This window comes from Bactrocera neohumeralis, chromosome 6 (genome assembly GCF_024586455.1).
Source record: "Bactrocera neohumeralis isolate Rockhampton chromosome 6, APGP_CSIRO_Bneo_wtdbg2-racon-allhic-juicebox.fasta_v2, whole genome shotgun sequence".
NCBI classification, from domain to species: domain Eukaryota; kingdom Metazoa; phylum Arthropoda; class Insecta; order Diptera; family Tephritidae; genus Bactrocera; species Bactrocera neohumeralis.
This window is the reverse complement of record NC_065923.1, coordinates 80,268,561-80,295,109: the sequence shown is the minus strand read 5'-3', so window position 1 is coordinate 80,295,109 and position 26,549 is coordinate 80,268,561. Positions and strand designations below refer to the sequence as shown.

Sequence of the window (26,549 nt, the reverse complement as noted above, 5' to 3'; positions counted from 1 at the left end):
AAATATTTTAAAACGTTTACAGAAATTAATAAATAGATATTTGATTGACGTGCATTGAGCGAACGTCTCGCTGGCGGTTAGAGTGTACAGACGTATGGTAGAAAAACAAGTTGCCTGCGTTGTTTGCTTTTTCATCGTCTACGTGCATTGTCAACAGGCGAGCGGCTGTAACAACAGAAACCAAAGAGAAGCTGAAGGGAGGCGGCGGGCGGGTGGCGAAAATGAGTAAACGAAAACTGGTTAAGCGGTAGCACGCAAAAAAGAAGACCACTGGTATCAGGCACCAACAACAACTACAACAAATGCGCAGCTTAACTTAAAAGCATGCGGCAAGTTGGCGCTGCATCTGCCACAAACTGTTGCCGGCGGCAAATCATCTCGCCAGACGCAACGCTCTCTTGCTGCTAACTGGTCAGTTGTGTTTGTCATTGTTGTTGGCGGTATAGTTTTTTCTTTGCGCAAAAGTGCCAACAAGTTGCGACAACTATTTACTTCAGCATACTTTACATAATATTGACAACTTTCTTCGTGGCCGTCGTTGTTGCAAGCGAAAAGTCAAATAAAGGTAAAGTGAGTTGTGAATCGAAAGAAATGGTTTTGTAAGCGTTTATGTGCGTGTATGCTGTATGTGTGTGTCGGTATGTGTACTTATAATAAAAATCACGCTGTGGCAATGTGCTCATCTTTCGTGGAAAGAAAGTGCCAATAAAAAATAAATATCTGTTGCTGCATTAACCCGTCACTGACTGTTGAGGAGTTTATATAACCAGCGCTTTCGTTGGATTTTTACGCGCTTAACAATATCTATGCGTTTTGCCATCTTGTTCCATATTCATCGATCACGTGGACGAACCAAAGATCTTGCGAAGAACAGTGCTCTCGAATGATCCAATGCTTTCTCAACTCGGTTCGTCATTTTCCATGTTTTTGTGCCGTATAGTGGGGCGGCAATATTAACGGACTTAATTTTGTTCGGCGAGAGAGTTAACTGCTTCTCAATTAAGTTACCGATCCCAAAGTAGCACCTGTCGCTAGATCAAAATCCTTCGCTTCTCCAGGATTGTCTTAATATGGTCTATGGTAGATTTGCCAGATCTCAAGCCACACTGATAAGGTTTAATGAGCTTAAGTCTTGCACGCAATACTGTCGAAAGAACCTTATAGGCAATGTTAAAATTTCGACTTCTGCCTTTACCGAAGACCTCGGACTTGAAACCATTTGTGGTCACCTTAACTTCTGCTAAAATGTTCGGGCCGAACTCACGCTAGCCAGCGTCTCAAGCTTAGCGTAATCACGTCTTTCTGCCTCTCTCTTCTTTTTGTTAAAAAAAACCTCTCTCTTCCCATCGGGTGATAGTTACACTGTCTGCACAACCACATTGAGCTACCATACCAAAACCCTACTAATGCGTCCACGTGGAACACCCCGAGCAACGTCAACAAATTTGAGTGAAGATCTCAGCGTCACGGCTAAGACAGAAGGTGCCACTCCCGTTTAAGGGCTCACCAATGTTGCAGAGTCTATCCACCAGGAGATGGGGCTGCAAGCGGCATCTGTGTTGGAGCTAGCGCTTGATATATGCTATAAATGTGATCTACGAAACTTTCTCCACAGATGTGGCTTTGCTGCTGGGTTTGGGATTAGGAGGTCGATCATAAGAGGTACTTATCTCACTTGGACAGCTTTGAGCGTCGGTCCGTCGTGGTAATTATAAACTTAATCATAAGACCCTTATAGATCGACGGCGAGGCGGCTGATATCAGTTTCACCTGTGCCTGGTGTTGTTTCGGCTGTCCGGTTCGCGGAAGGTAAGATTACCAAGGTGTTTTAGCCTCAGTCTTGCAAATGCTGGAAAATGGAGTAGAAAATGTCTGAATGTTTTCACCTCAGTCTCACCCACATAACTTTGACAGCATACAAATGTAATTCCAAATGCATGAATATACATACATACTTATATATTTGGATATATATATTCATATATATATAAACATTTTAATGCAGCATATTTTGAAAGTCATTTCCCTTCGCGAATTGGCATTTGCTATTTAACCCGCAGATATAATATTTTGGCCGCCAGAAATTCACTGGAAATCCATTAATTAATTTGGCCGCATTCTACTTGCAACTGCAACTTGTAGCAATTAGGCGCGTATTTACATACATACATACTATGTATATCTACAAGTATTCTTGCGCATCAGTTTCGAGTGCCATGCATTCGTTGGCCGCCAATATTGCAGATTCATTACTTAAAATTTATTTTCCTTATGTTTTTTGTATTTTTCCCTTCACTGCTGTTGCATAAAATTAAATGCATATTAAATTATGGCCATTTAATGGCGACTTGGCCGTTGACGCGCACGGCGGCAAACGCATTGTTTTGCGTTGGTTTTCCAGCTTTTCACCGTGCAGCGCCCGCTTTAAGCTCATTCAGCCGCGAAATTAGTGCATATTTGGTTTTATGGCGGACAGTAAAATCGCTTAATGGCGGCAATAATTTTTCAGCTGGAATGGTCAATGCGCTGTGAGACTTTATTTGCATGGAATGCAAGCGGAGGTGTATATAGATGCATATGTATGTGTATTAGGGTTATTAGGGTGTGTCAAAAAATAATATTTCTTTTCGCTTGCTGTTCTGAGAAATAGATTCTTAGACAATTCTAAGAAAATCTCCCCAAATATGACGCCTTAATTGTCACGGAAAGGTCTTCGGTTTTATCGTTTTCTAGTCTTTTCTTATGTATAATATTATCAGATAGAAAAATATACAGCTCGCTCGCAGTAAATTTACTAATCTGCACAATGGTCTTGTATAGTTTTTCAATTAAGTTAAACGCTTAAGCATTTTTTTATTTCATTAGGGTGAGTAAAAAAATATATTTAATTGAAAAAATTCAGGGAAGTAGATCAAAAAAATGTTTGACGCATCAAAATAATAAAACAATAATATAAAACTTTTTTTTTTTAATTAAAAAAAATTGTAAATAAAAAAAATAAAATAAAATATATTTTAATACAATTTTATTATAAAAAAAATTAAATATTTTTTTTTATGTGAAACAAAAAAAAAAAAAAAAAAAAAAAAAATAAAATAAAATAAAATAAATAAAATAAAAATAAAATATTTTTAAATACAATTGTTTTTTAATTAAACATTTTTTTTAAATAGAAAATTTTTATAAATAGAATTTTTTTTAATATAAAAATGTTTTATTTTTTTTTCAAACTTAAAAAAAAAAATATTTAAATTATATTACAAAATATTTTATTTTTTATTTTTTTTTAACAAAAAAAAATCTTTTTTTGCCCACCCTAATGTATTTATACGTAAATATGCATCTGAAATTTTAACAAATTTTACGCGGGTACTAATTGGCGCGCAGCCACGTTCAGCTTGTTCTACTTTAGTATTGCCGGTAATTTGACCGCAGTTCCGTTAGGCGAATTGTTTATTCGCACAATAAAATTGCAATAATTCTTAAACAATAATTGTACAGGAAATTTCAATAATTTTTATTACAATAATTGTGGTATACACACACATATATGCAGTTGCACGTAGACTCTCTTCAGCGCTGTTTGTTGTAGTATTGTTGCTTACGCTGTCGAACGGAAATCGATTTGAAAATAAAATCGGAAATATCGTTTTACATTATAAACATAAAGGAAAATATTATTATACAAACATAAATTATTTATGAATGTGAATGTTCGAAAATTTTCGAAATCATGTTTTTCAACTCTGCGATGACCTTTGTAAAGCCTAGCAATGACGCAAACCACACTTAACTGCAAATAAAGTTTCGCAACCAAAAATTATCAGAAAGACATATTTCTCGGCAGCGAAATCAGTTGCACGATTAGCGTCGTTAGGTGTTGGTGCTATGTGATTTTTTCACAAAGACCTTCTAGTATAGCTCATTAAAAAGGAAGACACTTTATCTAGGAGGTTTCAAGTCACGCTTAAAGAAGGTGAATGGCACAGCTGGACGCGAACCACCAGCTTAACTCTTAACATATGCATGGACGGATCAAATAATGCGTGTGCGTCGGGATATATGACGCGGAGCTAGATCTCAGGCGATCCTTCGAGCTGCTGGAAAACTGTATTATCTTCCAGACAAAAGTCTTTGCGGTTAGGAAAGCTGCTAACAACGCAAGGAAATGACATAATGAATCTCAATATACATACATACATACATATGTATACGAGTATATTATAGTATGTAAGTCGATAGCTAAGCGGTAGTTAAAGCAATAATCTCACATCGTATTGCGTCGGAGAATGCCCTTAGTAGAAGAGACGTAAATATAGTCGCTGCCAGAAAACAGCTTCATATATACTGCGATCCAGCGCTCAAGTGTGTTCTGGGAATAGCTGCTGAGATTGCCAAAATGGTGAACCGTCTAGCTACCGAACAAGTACAGAAAAATTATAGAAATTTTCGAAAGAGCTGACAGAGGGTTCAAGTTGAGATAGAATGCCTTAGGGGCATGCAGAAAAGCCAATATCACGTGCAAGTGTGCGGAAGGAAACCATGCAAACCTTCTGTTCACACGGTCTCAAAAACGACTGCAGGACGGTTGTTGGAAGGGCAGGGAAGTAGACATGAGGGAGAAAATGGAACACTCCCTGTGCTTATGTTCGGTTTTATATAGAATTTAGCTTAGATATATATAGGAGCTTCGCAGTTCAAAAGACTAGATGAAGTTCAGATTAGATATCAAGCCTTTTTTAAACTTCGCAAAAGGAGTTGACGTTCCCCACGACGTAACTTACAGCTCGTTTTAGAAGTAATGAACCTCCATTTGTCATTACAAAGGACCTGTAGGTTAGTCTATGTATGGCTTGACAGCCAGAAAGTGCAACCTAGCCTTTAACTCGTTGAATCAAGATCAGTATTGAATAAAGTAAGCTCGAGTTTGTGGCATAGCGAAACTTCTGGTCTTTCAGCATTACGTTATCTTCCCATAAGACCGCTCGCAACCACCATGCCGTCCGTCTAATTACAAAGTGCGCACCACTCGCGTTTTTAAATAAATATTTTACAGTTACATTTCTATAATTTTAATATAAATGTGGCATAACACAAACCATATGCCAGCGGCATGCCAGCAAGCAAGCCAATTAGCGCACGCAGTTAATGGCAATTAGACAAAGAATGTAATCAAATGTCTAAGACTTTCATCTGCAAATCATAAACGTACAAATATGAAAATAAAACGCGCCAAGTCATGTGAACATTAGGCGCACACATTGTACAGATATTCACATGGCTGTAGGTGTGCTAAAAATTTCTGCCACTTTATCAAAAATAATATTTCAAAAATTTTGGCGTGGCGTGTGGCAAGTGCGAAACTTTGTACCCAAAATCTGCATATTTCCAGGCTAAAGCTTTTAGCTAGTGGTCGCTGGCTGGATAATGGCAAATTAATAAGCGCTAATGTACATTCACTCAAGGTTAAGTCAAGTGTGCAAAAACAAATGCCATGAAGAAAATCAATTACGATGAAGTATAGTCAGCGAGTGGCAGCGAGATTATGTATGTGTGTGGGAGTGTGTGAGAATTCGAAAGTGTCAGAGATGTGGCTTATGTGCATAACCGCTATACTTAGCTGAAGCGGCATTCACATATGCTAAACTGCAGACCGCAAAACGTGCCCAAAAGCGAAATGGAAATTTCACCAAACTCACCGCACCGCAGCTTGCAACATATTAATAGCTTGGTAGCGTTTGTTGTTTTTGTGCGTTAAAGCCATTTAGCGCTGCATAAGTGCAGAACACATGTGCCTTATATGTAAAAACATACAGACATATGCCCCGTTTCCCACAAACCTCTATTCACAACAACAAAACGAAACTCGGCAAGTGATGTGCTTGCTGATCGAGTAAGCGATCACTCGTGCTAAAAGCAAAAGAAAAAGCAGACAGTAAAACAAAATGAAATCAACGCTGCCTTGCTTTACAACATATGTAAGCACCTCACTGCTCTTCTCCCCCTCCTCCCACATATTGTATATTGTTTGCGTGTTTCAGCTTAAATTTCATGTTGATCGCGTTTAGTCCTCATTTGCTTTGCATGCAAAAGTGCGGCGTTTTATGGGCAAATAAATATCAAATTTCAAGTTGAAGCAAGTAATAAAGAAAATTTAAATAAAAATCGTTAATGTAAACTGATGCTCACGCCACAATGCAAAAAAGTGATTATTTTACTGCCAAAGAATGGAAATTACTGCGGGAAATTTATATAACAAATCAATAAAAATTGTTTAATTAATGAAAAACTGTAATTTTGGCTGCACTTAAGCCAGTATACTCTATACCCTTCACGCGTGCATTTTTTGTAGCATAAAAGGGTATATTAAATATTTATCTTGATTTTCGGCGGTTAGTTTGTACGGCAGCTATATGCTATAGTAGTCTGATCGAAACAATATTTTTGGAGATTATAGTGCAAACTAGGATAATAATCTATGTCGAATTTCATGAAGATATACAGCCAAATAAAACATTTTTCCATACCAAAATTTGATTTTGAGCGTTCAGTTTGTATGGCAGCTATATGGCATAGTCGTCCGATATCGGCGATTCCGACAAATGAGCAGCTTTTGGGAGAGAAACGAACGTGCGCATAGTTGCAGATCGATTTCTCAAAAACTTAGTATTTACTAAGCCTTTTTAATCTCAGTCTTGGTTGTTTGGGTTGTGAACTAGTGTAAGCTCGAGATACACGAGGTTGCTTGTTTCTTCCTGTAAAATATATACGTATATCCACTCATTATTCACATATCTCTTCTTCTAAATTCTCTTCACAGGTACTGGCACATTTGGTCGCGTTTGTTTATGCCGCGATCGCGTGTCGGAGAAATACTGTGCCATGAAATTGTTGGCAATGACCGATGTGATACGCTTAAAGCAAACCGAGCATGTGAAGAATGAGCGAAATATTCTACGTGAAATTCGACATCCATTTGTGATCAGTTTGTAAGTAAAAGAAAAATTATGAAAATATTTAAATGAAATCAAGTATTTGAGTGTCTGTAAACAAATGTATGTAAGCGTATAGGCGTGACGTGCAGCCGTTACTACAAAATTGCTTGGATTCCATGCTGTCTGCATACCGAATGCCTTGGGGTGAAACAGATAATTGTGGAATTCTAAGAAAACATTTTTTTTTTTGCTAAGATACAATTAATTTACATATGGAAATAATAGATGTAGAGCAATTTTTATAGTTAGTAGAATTATCATCTCTCAGTTCGATACGATGCATACAGATGTGCTTCAAACCTTTAAAATTCTCAGTTCAAGAGTAGAAACATTTCATTATCGCTTCCTTCTGCATAATAACTTCACTAGGGATAGGGCTTAACCTTGATAGAAAGCTTTCATAGAGGCCAAATGGTCAACGACCAGCTTCTATACTACTGCGAGGTCCTTTGATTTAGAATAGAACGCAGCTCTACTGAACTACAATCGTACAAGTCCTTACCGGACACTGTTCAATAAGTATTCATGCTAAAAATCTTACTAGAAGCCTAAGTTGTATGAAGCATTGAAATGGAATCCAGGCACTTTTTCTGCCATCGTTCAGCATTTAAAAAATCAACCTCTTAATCTAATCTAACCTAACCCGCTTTTAAATTTTCTCTCATCTCTATTTGTAGAATTTCGTGGTTGTCTTGTCATTTTAGAAATAGAGTGGACATTCTGTCAATCAAGTCAATATCTGTCTTTCTACTGATTTCGGAGTATTCGAAGATATCGATCTAGTTTGTAATTTTAGAAACAGAGTAGACATTTCGTGAAGGATCAAGTCAATATCGTTCATTCTACTGAATTCCGAATATTCGACAAGATCTGTCAGGCTTGGATTTTCTATCTATTCGCAGTATTTACTATGTCCTAAAGCCATCTGTTCGATGATAGTTAGTCAAAAAATCAAACAAGTAATCAAAATGTCTGTTTGAAGAGCTCTTTCTTGCTAAGACTGTCCCTTGACTCATTTGTTTAGTTTTTGATACCAGTATGTCTCGTAACGTTCTATAGTTCAGATATGTGCTGAAGATAGAAGCCTAATTATGTCCCAGGTCCTCGAAAGATGGCTTCAAATGCACCTTTGAGACCATTTTCTGGCATTCTGCATCTTTTCGAGTAGCAGAGCATATATCTAGTATTAGTGAAAGGTCTTTCAATTGCTCATATTCAACGGTGTCACGAACTTCTTTTTAGTGTTTTCTACCGAACTCTTGAACTGTTTTAGAATACAATTCTAAGGTTAAACATTCTTCTTCTGCTTTTTTCAGAGAATGGTCGACAAAGGACGACTGCTGTTTGTACATGATCTTCGAGTATGTGTGTGGTGGTGAATTGTTCACATATCTGCGAAATGCGGGACGCTTCAACAGTCAAACTTGTAAGTATTAGATAATATATAAGTATATACAGTAGTTTTATTAGGGTGGGTAAAAAACCGAATGATCTTTTTCACTTCGTACTTTGAAAAATTGGTTGGTAGACAATTCTTTCTCTTTTTTTGTGTGTTTTCGAGGCATTGATGTTTAATGTTGAATATTTCGTAAACACTTAACTTAATCGAAAAATTATAAGAGACCAATTTCCTACAAAACTATGAAACGGAAGATTTTTCAGGTACTTAGAACCGATTTATAATTTTTTCTCTCTGAAACCAATAAAGAGATAGAAAGCTGTAAGGCTATTTTGAGAACTAAGAGCTTATACTGAGAGGGATTTAAGAACTCACTTTCACCAAGCGAAAAAGCACTTCATTTGCTTGACCCAGCCAAATGTTGATCTACGTATTACTTATACATACTATATCTAAGTACATGCGCCTATTGTCCTAAGTAAATCGGCAATAAATAATACACGTGTTGTAAATAATCAGTTTTTATGGCGCTTACACACACACACTCACATAAATACATAAATAATATAGGTAAACAAATCATTAATTGCAGCAATTAGAGAAGCAAAATTAAACAATAACAATATTGAAATAATTAATTTCATATTTTAATAATAGCCAATTTCTACGCTGCTGAAATCGTCTCCGCCTTAGAATACTTGCATTCGCTGCAAATTGTTTACCGCGATCTGAAGCCGGAGAATTTGCTGATAAATCGCGACGGCCATTTGAAGATTACGGATTTTGGCTTCGCCAAGAAATTGCGCGATCGCACTTGGACGCTGTGCGGCACCCCCGAATACTTGGCACCCGAAATCATACAGTCAAAGGGTCACAATAAGGCGGTGGACTGGTGGGCGTTAGGTAGGTGGCACCCAACATAAATAAGTGTAAATAAATTAACATTTAAATTTTACTAAACACCACCAAAACAATTGTGGAAATTTTCCTTGCTAATCATTTTAGTTGTTGTTGTTATTGCAAGACAAACATTTATTTTATTTTTATAGCAAACATAATTATTTTTAGTGCGCTTTTATTGTTAAGTCCAATGTTTATATGTATTTATGCAGATCTAATGTGTCTCTGCTTGCGTGTGTGTGTGTGTGTATTTGCAGGTGTGCTCATTTATGAGATGCTCGTGGGCTATCCGCCGTTTTACGACGAGAATCCATTTGGTATTTATGAGAAAATTCTGAGTGGCAAAATCGAATGGCCGCGGCATATGGATCCAATTGCGAAAGACTTAGTTAAGAAATTGCTGACAAATGATCGCACCAAGCGCTTGGGCAATATGAAGGTGAGTCGCAAACAAAAACAGAAAAAAAAAAATAAATAAAAAAAATAAAAATTAAAAATAAAAGAAAAAGAAAATTAGGTTATGTTTAAGCTAAATATATTAAGTTTATTTATGATAGTTTTTAGAGCGACTTAGACGCTAATAATGAATATGAATTTGTTTGCGCAAAGTCAATTTTAATGTGCGCCAATTTCGTAACGAATTTTGAGTTTATGGGCATCTTAAAAATAAAATTAAAAAAATATAATGAAATCTTTTATAGCAAAAAATTTACATAAAATTGGCTTAAATTTTATTTATTACATTAAAAACTTAAGATTTTTACCTTCAAAACTAGAAAAAAATTAACTTTTAATTAAAAAAAAATTATTTAAAATTTAATTTAAAAAAATATTTAATTTAATATACATTTTATCAAAACTTTCAATATTTTCTTTATTTTTTTTTTAATTATGATTTTTTTTATAAATTTACAAAAAAAATTTAATCTTTAATTTCAAAAATAACTAAAAAAATCCTTTAATTAAATAAAACTTAATTAAAAAAAAAACTTTATCAAAACTTTTAATATTTTCTTTAATTTAACAAAAAAAAAATTTTAAATTTAATTTAAAAAAATTAATTTAATTAAAAAATTTAAATTAAAAAAATGTTTAATCAAAAATTTTAATATTTTCTTTAATTTACAAAAAAAAATTAATCTTTCATTAAAAAAAAAATATTCTAAATATAATATAAAAAATTTATTTAATTTAAAAAAATATTTAATCAAAACTTTTAATATTTTCTTTAATTTTTTAAATTATAATGATAACGTACTACGCCCTCCCCTTCCCTTTCCAGTCTTCAGTTCGCCCGTAAATTATTTTCCCTGAATGTTTGTTATTCTATATTTCGTTTTCGATCGGTTGCACTCTACATATTACGACTTTTTTTCAAAAATTATCTACGCTGCTACATTTTTATATACCAAATTTAAACAATAAAATAATTATCCAAATAAATCAGTTTTCAGATATTTGCTTTTCATTCTTTAAATGTATTTTTTTTTGTTTGTATTTCATATATGATTTTATGATCCACCGATCTCACCCATCAGTCTTCTCAACACCTTTGATTGCTTATTGATTTTTAAATCCATATGAAAGCAACTAAAATGAAATTTATTTATTTTTTTTTATTTGTTTATGCAATTTTTAAAAACAAATGGTATTCTAATTAAGCATACAGCTTTAGCCTTTCCCTAATTTATTATTAAAGAATTTCTCTAATTTTCTCAATCACCAAAAAACATTTATTTCTCGCGTCTTATTTATTTTTTTTATACATTTTTATTGCTATTTCGTTTACTTTAATAGCTTTAACCCACGAATGAAGAAAAATTGTGCTATGAAGCAAAATGCTGTAATCGAATAAATAGTGTTGAAGGAATTACTAATCTTTATATTTAAATGAGGTGATAAGGAACTTCAGACTTTTCGCGCAGTCTAATTTATTTAGTATAGCTGGCTACGACCAACCATAGGCTTGATTAACGGTCAGCTGTTATACTTGTTTGTATTATTCATTACGTATTTTTTCTAATTATTAAAATGCAACACCTGATTGCTTTTTTATCAATGCACACAACCAAATTTACAGCCGAGGCAACAACCTGAAAAGTTCAATTCCAGTTTCAACTCGATTTAAATTCAATTAATAATTGATGTTGAAAAATGAAATTTTATTTGTATGGCAAATCGATCTAAATTAACGCTATAATCGCACATAGGGCGGTTAATTGTTGAATTAACTGCTGTGCGAAAAGACTATTAGGTTCATTATATCGATATATTCTAATTCTTATACCACGAATCTATTGTAAATTACCAGCAACAGCTCACACATTCTTCTCGATCATTCTTGTATTTCTGGTTTTTGTATGCTTCTATTCCATAATATTATACAACAAAAATAAACACAGCAGTATATATAGGTATTAAGGAAACCTTTGAATATATTCACATACAGCGTGAGGTATTGAAAATACCATTTGATTCTGCTGTCAAACTGATATGGTTATACCAACTGACTGACAGTTGATGGACAATTGAATGATTTCTTATAAAAATACAACCATGTGTTTATTTATATACACGCGTGCAATGTACTGTGTATATACTCATGCATATGCCATAGTTCGAAATGAAAAATATATATAACATATAGAGTATAAATATGTGTGATTCTGTGTTCAAGGTTATAGCTAACTCCTTCGAAACATTTACTAATCTTAAACTAGTGATAAAATTGTGCTGGAATGAACAAACCCTTCATAAGTTTATTTCAAGTTTCGTATAGTTCTTCCGAGCATTTTAGAAAACGTGTCAAAAAGGTTAAGTTAAGGATAAAGGGTTGATTGGTTATAGTAAAATCTCACAAAGAAACATTTTATAGAACATTTGCATTCATGCATTCCATACATTATATGTCGTATTTATACGAACTAGTCCCTAAGTTTTTGGTATATCGATCTAAAATTTTGCACCTTCGCTTTTCTCACCAACAAACTGCTATGTTTGTCGGAACGTCATACAAATTGAATGATTATATAGGAAACCTTTTCATTTATGCATAAAATTTGGGCAGAGTCTAAGGTTTGGAATATCGATCTAAATGGTTCAGATATCACTGTAGCATATACTTGGTACCATTATATAAACTAAACGATCGATTAAAGTGCTTATATGGGAAACTTGTTCTTTTGTCGAGATATCTTCGCGTAATTTGGCATGGGTTATTGTCTAAGCCAACGATGAAATCTCCGAAGAAATTATTCAGCTCAGATCACTGTAGCATATAGCTGCCATACAAACTGAACGATTAAAGCAACTTTTTGTTAACCGAAGTTAACGTTTTTTCTTGTTTTTGTATAATAAGGAACGTGTTTTGAGTTCACTCGAGATGACAGACAATGTGTGGTCGTATTTTTGTAGCTTCGGGTGCAGTTCATATATTTAGAATCGTTTACAAGTAGTGATACATTTCATTTTGTTCGGTCCAAAAGGTTTTTTCAGATCTTATTATGACTCAAGTAGCTTCTGCATGCTTTATCATAAATTTTTTTTAAACTTTCGTACAACAAATTATTTTTGCTGTTTTTTTAATTATAAATAAATAAATATTTCAACGCTTTCTTCACTCTTTCTGCACTTCTTGCACCTAACCTCAATCTATATTATCGAGGGTGCTCATAAAAGCAATAAATGCGATTGCGTCACTTTTTAATTATGCTTCTAATTACCTCACAAAAGAATATTTATAAAACTGTTTTTTATTCTCAAAAATTGTGTGGAATAACGTTGAAGAAAGCAAATACAGGCGAGTTATGCAATTCATTTGCATTGTTTAATAACTTGCATCTATTCGTTTGGCTTTTTTAAACATTTCACGATAATTGCAAAAATAAAATTTGTTTTCACGCAATTTTTTTAATTTTTGTAAACAAATATTAAAAAAAATTATAAGCAAATATTTTTCTTTTAATAGAAATTTTTATAAACAAATATTTTTTTATTTAAATAATAAAAATTAATTGAAACCAAAATTAGCATTGCATTTGAAGCTTTGCGGTGTTTGCTGCTTTTTTTTGTAGATTCGTGCTTTTGTGTTGAGCATCATAAGAAAATTTTAAAATTTATTAGCCAATTTTCCAACAATAATACGAAAATAAACTGTGCAGCGGCAAACTAATTTGAGAGCAATTTTTTTCGGTGCTTAGCAAGCGGTATTAATAGGCAACATATTGCCAATGTTGTAAGACTACACACAAACATGAAAATATTTTTAGTTTATTTTTATCACACCAAACAATTAGCAAAAATATGCAAATTTCAAAAATTCTCACTTGCAAGTAAACATTGCTCTTATGCGCTGCTATGTATGCATATATGTATATGTAATATAACTGTATATTTTGCATATGCGACAGCATACAGCTCATGTTTAGCGGCAAAATGATAAATGAAATTTTTTTGGAATTGCACCAATGTGGTCTCCTATAAAAAAGTATGCGAAACGTGGCGGTGGCTCGCTAGACAAGCAGGAACAGTTGGTGAGCAGCAGGCATGACGCTCGATTTTAATATAAAAGCACTAAAAATAAATTTGAATACCAAAAAAATATTCATATTTATTATAATATTTGCTCGTAAAATTGTATTGCCGCTAGGCGAGCTGTTGGTGGCCTACCGATTTGTTTACACGATCGAGATATGCGCATTGGAAAAAGGTGGCAAGCAAAAAGAATAAACATTTAATTATTTCAAATGATGTGGGCATTATACATAATAAAGGCTTAGTACAGCTGGTGTTAGCTGTGACAATGAAATTTTACTGTGGATTTTACTAGTAGTTGGAGCAAGGAAAGGGGGATACTTTATCCAGTCTTTTGAACTCCTAGTTATCCAAGTAAAAGAAGCTGTACATTAGCAGAGGCTGTGTTCCAGCGTCTCTTTCATTCATAGAAATTATTTCGTTAATTATAGTCCCAAACAGGTCATCTGACATATCCTACGACTGAGCATTATCGACCTTATTTTCAAGCCATCGGCTTGAGCTAATTCTATCATAGCAGAACTAACGCTGGCCTTATGTTTTGTTTTTCATTCCATGAACTTGTTTACTATGCTGCCATTTCTTCGTTGTAAAAATTAGCCTATGTATACTCTCTATAACAATTATCATAAATCGAAATCTCATTTTTCCTACAACTGAAATTGTTACTAAATTGAGAGCGCATTCACTGTCAAATATCAGTTCTTTCATCAGGATAATTGGACTTAACTTAAACTCGAGTTTATTAAGCACCAAACCTTTAATTTGAGTTAAATGTGCAACATTTACATGTCAGTTTATTAAACACTAAAATTTAAACTAGTGCTTATTAACACTAAAACTTAATCTTGAGTTTATTAAGCACCAAAACTTAAGTTCGGGTTTACTAAACACCATAATTTAAACTCGAGTTCATAAAACACCAAATCTTAAACTCGAGTTTATTAAACAACAAAACTTAAACTCGAGTTCATAAAACACCATATCCTAAACTCGAGTTTAATAAACACCAAAACTCAAACTCGAGTTTATTAAATATGAAATCTTAAACTCAGAAACCCAAACCCTAAATTCGAGTTTATGAAACACCAAATCTTAAACCCGAGTTTGGAAAACACCAACACCCAAACTCAAGTTTGGTAAACACCAAACCTTAAACTCGAATTTATTAAATACCAAATTTTAAACTCAAAGTTAATCAAATGCCAAAACTTAAACTCGAGTTTATTAAACACCAAAATTTAATCCCGAATTTGTTAAACACCAAATATTAAACTCGAGTTTATTAAACACCAAATCTTAAATACTGATTAATGATTGATGGCACCCCACTATGCACTTGTGTTCATCAATTATGAACGTTTATTTATTTTTAAAAAATTAAATGTTAATTTCTCAGCAAATGATATTGAAATTGTTGTTTCAGCAAAAATCTCATAAAATCGTTAAAAAGAAACTATGTATAAGCAGAAAATATTAAAATTATATGCTTTGAGAGAAAATAATAATAAATATTGCAAACACATAATTTTAAATTTATTTAAGCTAAATAAATAAATATTTTTTGAGAAAATTAGAATTTCACATTTCTATAACTAAATTGGAAATTTTAAGTTTATTTGGTAATTAGTGTGTATATTTATTACGAATCTTTCATTTAAGCTATTACAGGTAGTTATGCATGTATGTATATAGGTGTATATTTGTATATATAAATATGTACGTATGTAAATATATAAGTGCATAAAATTTAGTTCTTTAATTCGCCTAACATTGAAAGTGAATTTGCGCTAATAAAATAAAATTTTTCCTTTTTCTTCTTTCATTTTCAACTGTGCCACTTTTGTATTGGATTTGCGCTCAATGTACGACACGGCGTATGCGGCTGCCAAATTGTGTGCGCGTTCAAAACGATTTATTGACAATATGCAAAAATAACTAAAAATACACACATATATTTTGAAAAAAAATTAAAAAAAAATCTTTGTTGCTGCCAACGGTACGTGCGGTTATTATGATTCTTGTTGTTGCGCTGTGTTAAACACATGTGCCTGTTGTGGTTGTTGCTGCTGCCTGGCACATTAGAACGGTGCCGATGACGTGAAGCGACATCGATGGTTTAAGAATTTGAATTGGAATGACGTCTACAACAAAAAACTAAAGGTAAGCACAAGCAGCAAATTACCCACTACAACAAATACACATGTATAAATTGAAAAAGATTTGCTTTCATTGCTGCCGCACCGGCTCTTTCACCCACACGCGCCCTAATCTTTATTTTCATTCATTTAAGCTGCACGAATTTGGCACTTTTTTCTGTTTTCTGTTTTCTGCTCAAAGAAACTTTCATAAATCTTTTGCGCCAAAGCAAGCGTAGCAAGGTTGTTACTTAAAATTGCCAAAGCGAAAGAAAAATAAATTTAGTTCTATTTAATTATAAGATTTTATATAAAATAAACACAAATAAGTTGTTAAATACAAATTTGCAAACTTGGCCCCGGAAAATATATATATCGGACGGAACAAGAATTAATTAAGAAAAATTTTAGCGCAAATTTCTGCCATAAAATTCTAATGTTGCAGTTGAGTACAGAAAAAAGCACGTTTTTAAGCAAAAAAAACCTCATTTTTGGTCAAAGCCCACACAATCAGCGCGCTGACGTACACGCCTCTAGCCGAATTCATTACAAAATACTTGGGTACGCGCGCTACATAATTTTCGCACGGAACGACGTCACAGCAGCTAATGTTGCCTAAATATATGTATGTATGTATGTATGTATATTATCGTGATGGTACTAGAATTGGGCACAGCTTAAAAAAGGGCCAAAAAAGCTTTTGTGCTAAAATTTTAAATCACTATTTCACGTGTTTGCAGGTGTTTCTCGTACTCTAAATTGAGTCAATTGACTTAATTTACTCAATAAATGTAATTCAGTCAATTGCCGAAAATTATTGATGTTGATCAGGGTCTAGAGTTAAAGAGAGCTACACTAACAGTGTAACAAATATTTCGTTTCAATTACAATAAGATTTTACAGCACTTTAAATTGACTCAATTAGCTTAATTTAGCTGAAAAATGTAAATTAGTCAATTGCCAAACATTATTTATGTTGATTTGGGTCTAAAGCTAAAGAGAGTTACACCAACTTCAAAAAAAAAAAATGTTTCCCTTCAATTTGAATAGGGTTTTCCGGCGCTCTAAATTGTCTCCATCAGCTTAATTTAGCTAACAAATGTAAATCAGTCAATTGCGAAAAATTATTGATGATGATCAAGGTCTAGAGTTAAAGAGAGCTACATTCACAGTATAACAAATATTTCGCTTCAATTTCAAAAGGTTTTAAATTGAGTAAATTAACTAAATTGATCCGGGTCTAGTGCTAAAGAGAGCTTCACTAACTCCAAAAAAAAATATTTCAGTTCAATTTTAACGGGTGTTTTTGCTCTCTAAATTGTGTCCATGTAATTTAGCCAATTACCACCTCAATACTTCCCGTATTGGTGTGGCGTCTATACCGTAAATAATTTATTGAATTCATTACATTAAGCATCAAGCCACTTAGTCACCCAGCGCAATTACTTAAATTTATTTCAACACTTTTCATTTTCACTTATTTATAAACAATTTATCGTCGCTTTTAACGTCACTGTACTTAGCTTTGCAAATGTTCAAAACGCCCAACCCTCTAATGATAAATATTTTTATATTTGCGTTGTCGACATGCCCACTTTCAATAAGAATTATAACGCAGCCGTAATGTAGGCAAATTAAATTCCTATAAATCACCAGATTTGACTTTGAAAATACCATTTTTCTAAATTCATAATTTATACGAAACCGTAGCGCAATTCATGAGGCGTCTAAATGTGTAATTAGTAAAAATATTTTTCCTATAAATATATCCGGCTGTGCCGCTAATTAATTGCAAATCATTTAAGTGTCTTACGCATTGCTTTTTTCATAGTTTGTTGAGGAAATTTTGAAAAATTTTCCACACGCTTCACTGACTGCTGCACTGTGATTAATTTGTTTGCAAAGCACTAATCAATCCTTCGTTTAGGAAATTAATCTTTATTCAATTTATGGATGTGCTTTAGAAAGAATTAATTTTAAGTAATAAATAACAGATTTGTTTCAAAAACGCTTTGATGTGTGATTCTGTTCTAAACTCTTACTTCGCTTTACTTCCTTTTGGTAAAGTTAACCAAGTAAGACTGTTTTCTCAATGTCTGGTTATAAAACATCTGTCAGTTTAGTTTTGGTTAGTTAACCAAGATTCCTTCCTTTGGTAAAGTTAACCAGAATTCAACTGACCGATAGTTGCCAAAGCTCCTTCTGTCGGTAACGTTAACAATAACTTAATTGACAGTTAGTTGTTGACCATACGTTAGGCACTTTTGCTCTTTAGCACCGATTGAAATGAAAATCACTCAAAGTTTCATTTTTACTTCCAAAATAATACAAATGTGCTCCAATCTATTTCTAGCCGAAACTAGCCTTCTCAGTTCAAAAGTTCAATATCAATTTTGAAAATAAATAAAAATTTAAAAACACATGTTTTTAGTTAACATCTGTTAATTAAACGCAATTTTTCGCTCGCACCACGCACAGCGGGGAGTTTTTGGCAACTTTTGCTATTTGTCAAGGCGTTAAATGGCAGAGAGCGCAAAACTACAGTTCGAAAAAATATATAAAATGCAAAAAAAAATATACAAGATGAATTAGTGCACGTTTTTTAAAGAAAATAAACAAATCATACTCTTTCTTCATTGTCCGCATTCCCCCTGTTCCCACTATCTCTTCTCGAATCTCATTTTTCCTATTGGGTTCGTCAGAGCGCGTTGTATCACTCGCTCAGCTTTCTGATTGTCAGTTGTGGCAAATGGCACTGCACTGTTTGGTCTCTTCGACTCTTTCGACTACTCACTTGCCCACTGCTGTTCACTGGCTACTGTTTGTTGTTTATTAGCGGCTAAGCTGTTGTTAATGCAACTGCAATAAATCACTGCCAACGGCGCAACGAAAGCAAAATAAATCTACTTAGTATTGGCTTTTCAATGTATTTTCTAAATTTTTAATGTTTTGTACAATTTTTGGCAAAAATAAATTTTCAAAAAAAAAAATTTTTTTGTTTGTAGAAAAATACAAAATTTATTTATTTCCATAATTTGTTGAGTGGCGCGCGGAAAATATATGTCTTTGCCTGTTATTGTTGTTGCTGCTTGGCTAAACTTGCAAATTAATGTTTAATTTTTATGATGTTGTTGTTGGCGTCAGTAGAAGCAGCGCACGTGCGTCAACACTAGTTATGACTTTGCTTTTTTTCATGAATGGCGATTTTAGTTGCTCGTTGGGGGCAAATTTTATTCGCACATAGTTGGCTGACATTACAAAGCCGGCGAAACAATGAAAATTACAACAAAAAAACATGAAAATCACAAGAAAAACATGCACATCGAATTGGCAAAATATGAAAAATACAACAAAAATAGAAAGATTATAAAAAGGACATAAAAATTACAGTAAAAACAAGAAAATTATAAAAAAAGACAAGAAAATAAAAACTGGCATTTACAACAAAAAAGCGCGAAAATAACAAAAACAAGAAAACCCGTTTAATCTGGTTGTACCGAAGCTAAAATACCCTTTACAAATAAGGAAATTTCCATACAAGAGTCTCATTTTCATCGTTCAGTTTATATGACAGCTATATGCTATAGTAGTCCGATCTAAAAAATTTCTTCAAATATTGTAGCGTTGTCTTAGAAAATAATCTCTGCCAAGGATACCTTGCCAAATACAAAATTTTTCCATTCAAAGACTTGAATCCGATGGTTTCTTTTATATGGCAGCTATATACTAGAGTGGTCCGATCTGAATAATTTGTTCGAAGATTATAGCAATTTATTAGAAAATTAGTCATACGAAATTTCGTGAGGATACCTCGTAAAATCAAAAAGTTTTCCATACAAAGACTTGACTCCGATCATTCAGTTTGTATGCCACCTATGTGTTAAAGTGGTCCGATATCGACGATTCCGACTTATGAGCACTTCTTGTGCAGAAGAGGACATACACAAAATTTTTGAACGATATCTTATAAACTAAAGGACTGGTTGGGGCTTATATACAGAGAAACAGAAGACAGAGAGGGCTAAATCGGCTCAGCTTATCATTATCATTATTTGGATATGTATGTATTTTGCAAGATCGCCAACGATTCGTTTTGGTTGTTACAAACATTGTGGTTAACAGGGTATATTAACCTGGTTAGGGCATAAAAACATGAAAATCACAAGAAAAAAGAAGCAAATTTATCAAAAAAGAAAAAAACTGAAAATTACAAAAAAAGGCAAAAAAAAAATAAAGCAAAAGAGCTGCGAAATTTCGCGCATCTTGCAACATTTCACCGTTCCTACACTGTGTATATAACCTAATTAATGCAACATATGCAACATTTTTTGTGTTAGCACTCATTCCGTTGTTTTTCTATTTTTCGCATTTTGAGGAAAACACTTATTTCCTTTCATTTATTTTTAGTTCTCACTCGTATGCTAAAATTATCGACTAATAAATTTATTTTGTTTATTTTCTTTCTGCTTTGCAGCCACCAATAATTCCCGAAGTCAGCTCCGATGGTGACACGAGCAATTTCGACGATTATCCCGAAAAGGATTGGAAACCCGCCAGAGCAGTAGACCAAAGAGATTTGCAGTTGTTTAATGATTTCTAAAATATTTAGTTGCCTAAGTTTTGTAGTCTGTATTTATTTATTACCTACCTACTAATGATAATTAAATTAATTAAATAAAATAATGAAATATAAAAATAAATTAGCATAAAAATATGAAACACAGCAGATTTGTTTCTTTTGATATCAGTGAAACGAAAAAAACTAAAACAAAAACTACTAGGAAAAAAATAAAAAAAAAAAATAAAAAAAACAAAAGAAAAAAATAATAAAATAAAATACCATTAAATGTCAAATAAAATATACTTTAGTACGAGCATCTAATATTGTTTATGGGCGTGTTTTCTTTGATGGACTGGCGTCAGCTGTGGCGAATTTGCAATCGTATAGTATGCTTCTAAAAATTTCGCAAAGACGAGTATAATATTTAAGAAAAAATTAAATGATTAAACAAAATAGAAGGTGCCAAGTTCGTCAGGTTCTTCCCACATAAAATATCGTGCAACTTTGTCTTCACTTTCCAAATTTCATACGAAATCCAGGTGCAGAGAAGCCGCACTCCAGGAAGCATAGCAATAACAAGCGGCGAAAAAGCAGCGTGAGCATGCTACCGCTGAGAGCAAAAAGAAAAAATGGGGGGCACTGCGTGAGAGTTTAATAAAGGACACGGGTATAAAATAGTAATCGAAAAATCGGAGTTCAAGAAAAGTCAACAGACTTAACCGCTGCCAATATGGATCACTAATCACTGATCAATAGATCGAAAGGGCAATATTTCTCACACACGAAAAAAAGGCTAGTAATCCAAAGCAGACTATAAGGCTTCGCAAATACCTCAGTTCATCTTCAAAGAGCTGCGCTGGCAAGCTCAAGACTAAAAAATCACCCGTCCCGGACGGCCTTCCAACAGAAATCTTTAAAAATAATTACCGCAAAGTGCCCGGCAGTACATTTGATTATGTACAAAGCCTGCCACGAAGCCGAAATGTGCCCAGAACTCTGGAAAAAACTACGGCTGTTCCTAATCAGTAAGCGAAAAGGTGATCCCAGTTTGCCATCTGCATACAAAGCTGTAGTAGCTTAAAAAAACACATAAGACGCCACTTCTTCCACCCCCTCAAATGCTCAAAAAAGGCCTTCAGTGTCTTCTCGCTTAGTAAGGGAGATAGTGGTGAAGTTGGATTTCACTTGAACTCTAGTCTGAAACACGCTTGGTCTTTATGTTCTGGAACAAAACTGCGCAGATTCACTTTATGAAGCAAGCTTCAGCTGTTCAGTTCTTCGTAACCGCTGATCGGAGTATTGACGATTTTTACCACCAAACATTGTTCTTTTGACACCCATAAAGACGACGGAAACTTATGCTTAGGTACTGAGAAGCTCGTTTCATATATGAACTCTAGGTAAATAGAGCTTTGGTTTAAAAGAGATCTGGTCGATAATCAACTAACTGATTTGTATATTTTAAGCTTCCCTATAAAATTTCTTCTCTGTTCCTACTAGAAGTTAAGTTGACGCAGCCGTCGAACTAAACTTGTTTAAACAAGTAAGGAAGGGCTAAGTTCGGGTGTCACCGAACATTTTATACTCTCGCATGGTAAAGTGATAATCGAGATTTCATAATACGTCATTTACATATTTTTCAAATACCGTATTTTTGTAAAGTTTTATTCCGCTATCATCATTGGTTCCTAATGTTTATACTCGTATTATACAGAGAAGGCATCAGATGGAATTCAAAATAGCGTTATATTGAAAAAAGGCGTGGTTCTTAACCGATTTCACCCATATTTTGTACATGTCATCAGGGTGTTAAGAAAATGTTACATACCGAATTTCATTGAAATCGGTCTAGTAGTTCCCGAGATATGGTTTTTGGTCCATAAGTGGGCGAAGCCACGCCCATTTTCAATTTTTAAAAAAAGCCTGGGTGCAGCTTCCTTTTGCCACTTCTTCCGTAAAATTTAGTGTTTCTAACGTTTTTTGTTAGTCGGTTAACGCACTTTTAGTGATTTTGAACATAACCTTTGTATTGGAGGTGGGCGTGGTTATTATCCGATTTCTTCCATTTTTGAACTGTATATGGAAATACCTGAAGAAAGCGACTCTGTAGACTTTGGTTGACATAGCTATAGTAGTTTCCGAGATATGTAAAAAAAACTTAGTAGGGGGCGGGGCCACGCCCACTTTTCCAAAACAATTGCGTCCAAATATGCCCCTCCCTAATGCGATCCTTTGTGCCAAATTTCACTTCAATATCTTTATTTATGGCTTAGTTATGACACTTTATAGGTTTTCGGTTTCCGCCATTGTGTGGGTGTGGCAGTGGGCCGATTTTGCCCATCTTCGAACTTAACCTTCTTATGGAGTACCAAGTTTCATCATGATATCTCAATTTTTACTCAAGTTACAGCTTGCACGGACGGACGGACAGACGGACGGACAGACGGACAGACATCCGGATTTCGACTCTACTCGTCGCCCTGATCACTTTGGTATATATAACCCTATATCTGACTCTTTTAGTTTTAGGACTTACAAACAACCGTTATGTGAACAAAACTATAATACTCTCGTTAGCAACATTGTTGCGAGAGTATAAAAAACACACATTTTTTAGTGGACAAAGCAATTGGAAGATCTTTCAGAGACTCTTGCTTTTCATATATGTACATATGAATGTTTGTAGATATATTCCAACAGCTTTACTCAGGAGCGATTACATTTTAGTTATACTTCCTAAAAATGCACGGAGAAACAGTGGAAACCAATCGCAAAAGACGTATCACTAATGAATGCAGGCTTTCATACAACCATTCTATTAAAACTTCTGAATAAACTTTCCCGAAAGTTGGTACAAATGCATGTATAAATTTGCCTTTTCCATTTTATATAAAATGCTGTATGAGTTTTGAACTTTTAGCCGTTAAAAAGTATACCATCCATACGACAAGCTTTCAAAGCTCTTTACAATCCACAAAAGTTTGGTACCGCGCAGCCACAAGCAAAAACAAACGTGCCGCTGACAAGTTGCATACTTTTAGATACTCCGAAAACGTACTGTGAGCAGTGGTGGCGTACAAAAATAATATCGGAGGGGCTGAAGTTCCTGACGGCTAAAGAACTTAGCATACGCTCGCTAGATTTCAGTTATTATGTTAATGAATAGCCTAACTGCAAATGTAAACAGCACCAAAAAAAACAACCACCGCTCGTCGCAAACGCCGGTGACTACTACCAACGAATATTTGTTTGCGCTGGAAGGGGGTTGTTTGCCGCCCGCCGCGCCGCACACGCGTCGAACCGTTAAGGCAGCGAAACAGTCAAACAACATGTAATGCGATATGTATGAGTCGGTGGTTGGAGGCGACGGCTACTTGCTACATGCCACAGAGTTAAACACAGCGTGTGTGAAAACGTGATTTTGACGCTTGCTGACGTCATCCTGACGCATTGGCTACTTTGAGCAACCACGAACCGAACCGCAAAGCGTACCACGGCTTATTCACGAGGAACTGAGGCATGGAAAAGCTGAATTTGAGTTTTGTAAACAAATGGTGGAATAGGAGGAGAGGACGGTAGCTAAATAAAATATAATTATATGCATAAATATGCTTTGTGCTTTGTGTAAATATGGGCTCATATTTACAGTTGTGTATGAGGCTGAATATATGTTTGAATATATTAGATAAATATGTCCAAATTTCATATATGTTATCGGACGCTTGTCTGCAGGTATAGTTACGGTAAATTCTTAAAGCTACAGTTTTTCCTGTGGTTAGAAGGTGTTCCTAGGAAGATAATACCATATATACACATTCATATGTGTCTGGGGCGATCCGATCAGTACTTAATCCTGTAAGCCACATCCTGCAATCTGAAGAATTTTCTAAGCGATTTCGTGGCAGACAATAAAATATGAATACACTAGTACACTCTTTTTTACGCGATCTCTTTTTACGCTATTTCACTTTAACGCGGTTATTTTTGCAGCGCAAATTCCTTTTTTTACGCGAATTTCTCACTTTAACGCGATTGCTTTTTTTCGTTTTTTGCTTGGTCTTAAACTTGCAGCAGAATTGGAAAATTATTTTGTAGCACATGATACTGATGCCGAACGTGCACGAATTTTTCAAAAAGAATTGAGTCTCTGCATGTTAAGATATAAAGAACTACATCGGAATTTATTGGGTCCAAAAAGAAGCTTTCAAACAAAATTAACTGAATTTATGGTGCAAACTCAGTCGGAGATGCTAAGTCAATCAGAACATCAATCCATAGTTCTTACTATTGATTCTGATACAAATTCTAGTGATATCAGTGCCGGCCATCAAAATAAGCGGCTAAGAATAATTTCCACTACGGATAATGAGAGTGATTAAACAGCATTCAACGGTTTTTCAATAAATCTACCTGTTTTCTATTTTCTTCTCTTTTATATATGGTTTTTGTTTTGTATATTTTATTTTGTTATGAATGAATAAATCATAAGTCTGAAATTTGAAACTTATTGTATTGTTTTTGAATATTTTTTGCGCGTATATTTTGTTATATGCGATATTTTTTATATTCGGAACCAATTCGTCAGTTAATATTGGTAAACTAACCATTTTTACGCGATTAGTGGCAGAACCAATAATCGCGTAAAAAAAGGATTGAGTGTACATTCTAGAGAGCAGAGAACAGTCGAAAGACTCCACTTAACCCGACAAACCAGCTCCAGAAGTGAAAGAGAGATGATAACCACCGTTTTCTGGGATTCACAAGCACCTTAGAAAGGCCAAGGGGTCCACTATGCTGGTTTATAATGTCGGTTCGGCGACGAATTGAACTTCGCCTTCAATTATTCCATTCAATTATTCGAAGGAAAAAGAGTTATTTTGCCATGATGACGTGGTCAGAGGGGTCGTACTGCTCAGATTTGGCCCCATACGACTTTTGTCAAACTCGAAAAATTCTCTCATCGCGAAAAAATTTAAGTTGAAAGAGCTGACATCGCCGAAAACGATGCCTTGTTAATAGACCTAAAGTAATCGTATTCGTTCTACGGTTTAAAGAAGTTGTAGCATCGCTGAGTCTGATGAAACAAGCCAAATGGCGACTAAATTGAGATATAAACCTCAAATTCTCCTTAAACTGTTTACAATCTGAAGTATTTTTAATAAAAATCGATAATCGTTTGTGGAGCTAAAACAAAAACTCTCTAGAAAAGCTCAACCAAATAGAGAACACCATAGATTCCTAAGACTATTGGCATTTAGAAAAAAATAGGTATATTTTCACTGTAATCTAACAAAAATAAGTTAGAAGTTTGCAAAATCGAATATGGTGGACTAGACATAATATATACCCCTTACGAACAACCAAGTCCTATTGCTTTATTAAAACTATAATTTTTATACATTTTTAAGTCTTTACTGTTCAAAATGAAATAAATATTATCGAAGATTCTGTATATTAGTACAAAAATTATGGAACTGGTTACTAATGCACTAGTTACAGTACTAGGTATGAGTAAAAAATACATTTTAATAACATTTTTAACACACTTTGTCTAGTTAATGTAATTAAATTTGGTATTACAAGAAAAATTGTGCAACTAGTTACTAAGGGACCAGTTACAGCACTAGTGATGAATGAAAAGTACACCTTTTTTTAAATTATTAATTCGCTTTGTCTAGTTATTGTTAATGCATTTCATATTAGAGGCAAAATTTTGGAACTGGTTACCAATGAACTAGTTATAGCACTAGTAACGTATGAAAAATTTAATTCTCTATCTTTAGTAATTCCCTTTGTATGGTTAATAAAAAATATTTTTTATTTCATAGGAAATATTTTGGTTATACTAACGAACTAGTTACAGCACTAGTGTTAGATGAAGAATCCTACATTTTTTTATTTTCTTTGCTGATTGAAATTGCTTTCATTCATTAATGCGCTGTCATGCAACTAATTATGCATTTCCCTTTGACGAGCAGCAGTAAAGGCACATACACACACACACTCAGGTACGCATATGTATG

The 26,549-nt window shown here is 34.1% G+C and overlaps 1 protein-coding gene across 2 annotated transcripts in view; it reads left to right on the top strand.

The window, feature by feature from the left end:
- The window catches only part of LOC126761507 (cAMP-dependent protein kinase catalytic subunit 3), a 47,919-nt gene extending 27,231 nt beyond the window's left edge, over nt 1–20,688 (top strand). For both annotated transcript variants that reach the window (XM_050477796.1, XM_050477797.1), the window contains exons 3-8: nt 6,821–6,989; nt 8,312–8,421; nt 9,052–9,297; nt 9,552–9,733; nt 15,913–15,990; nt 20,440–20,688. In XM_050477796.1, coding sequence (XP_050333753.1) covers nt 6,821–6,989; nt 8,312–8,421; nt 9,052–9,297; nt 9,552–9,733; nt 15,913–15,990; nt 20,440–20,565 — 911 coding nt within the window. In that variant the 3' untranslated portion in view covers nt 20,566–20,688. The remainder of the gene's footprint in view (nt 1–6,820; nt 6,990–8,311; nt 8,422–9,051; nt 9,298–9,551; nt 9,734–15,912; nt 15,991–20,439) is intronic.
- Nucleotides 20,689–26,549: the final 5,861 nt, after the last annotated feature.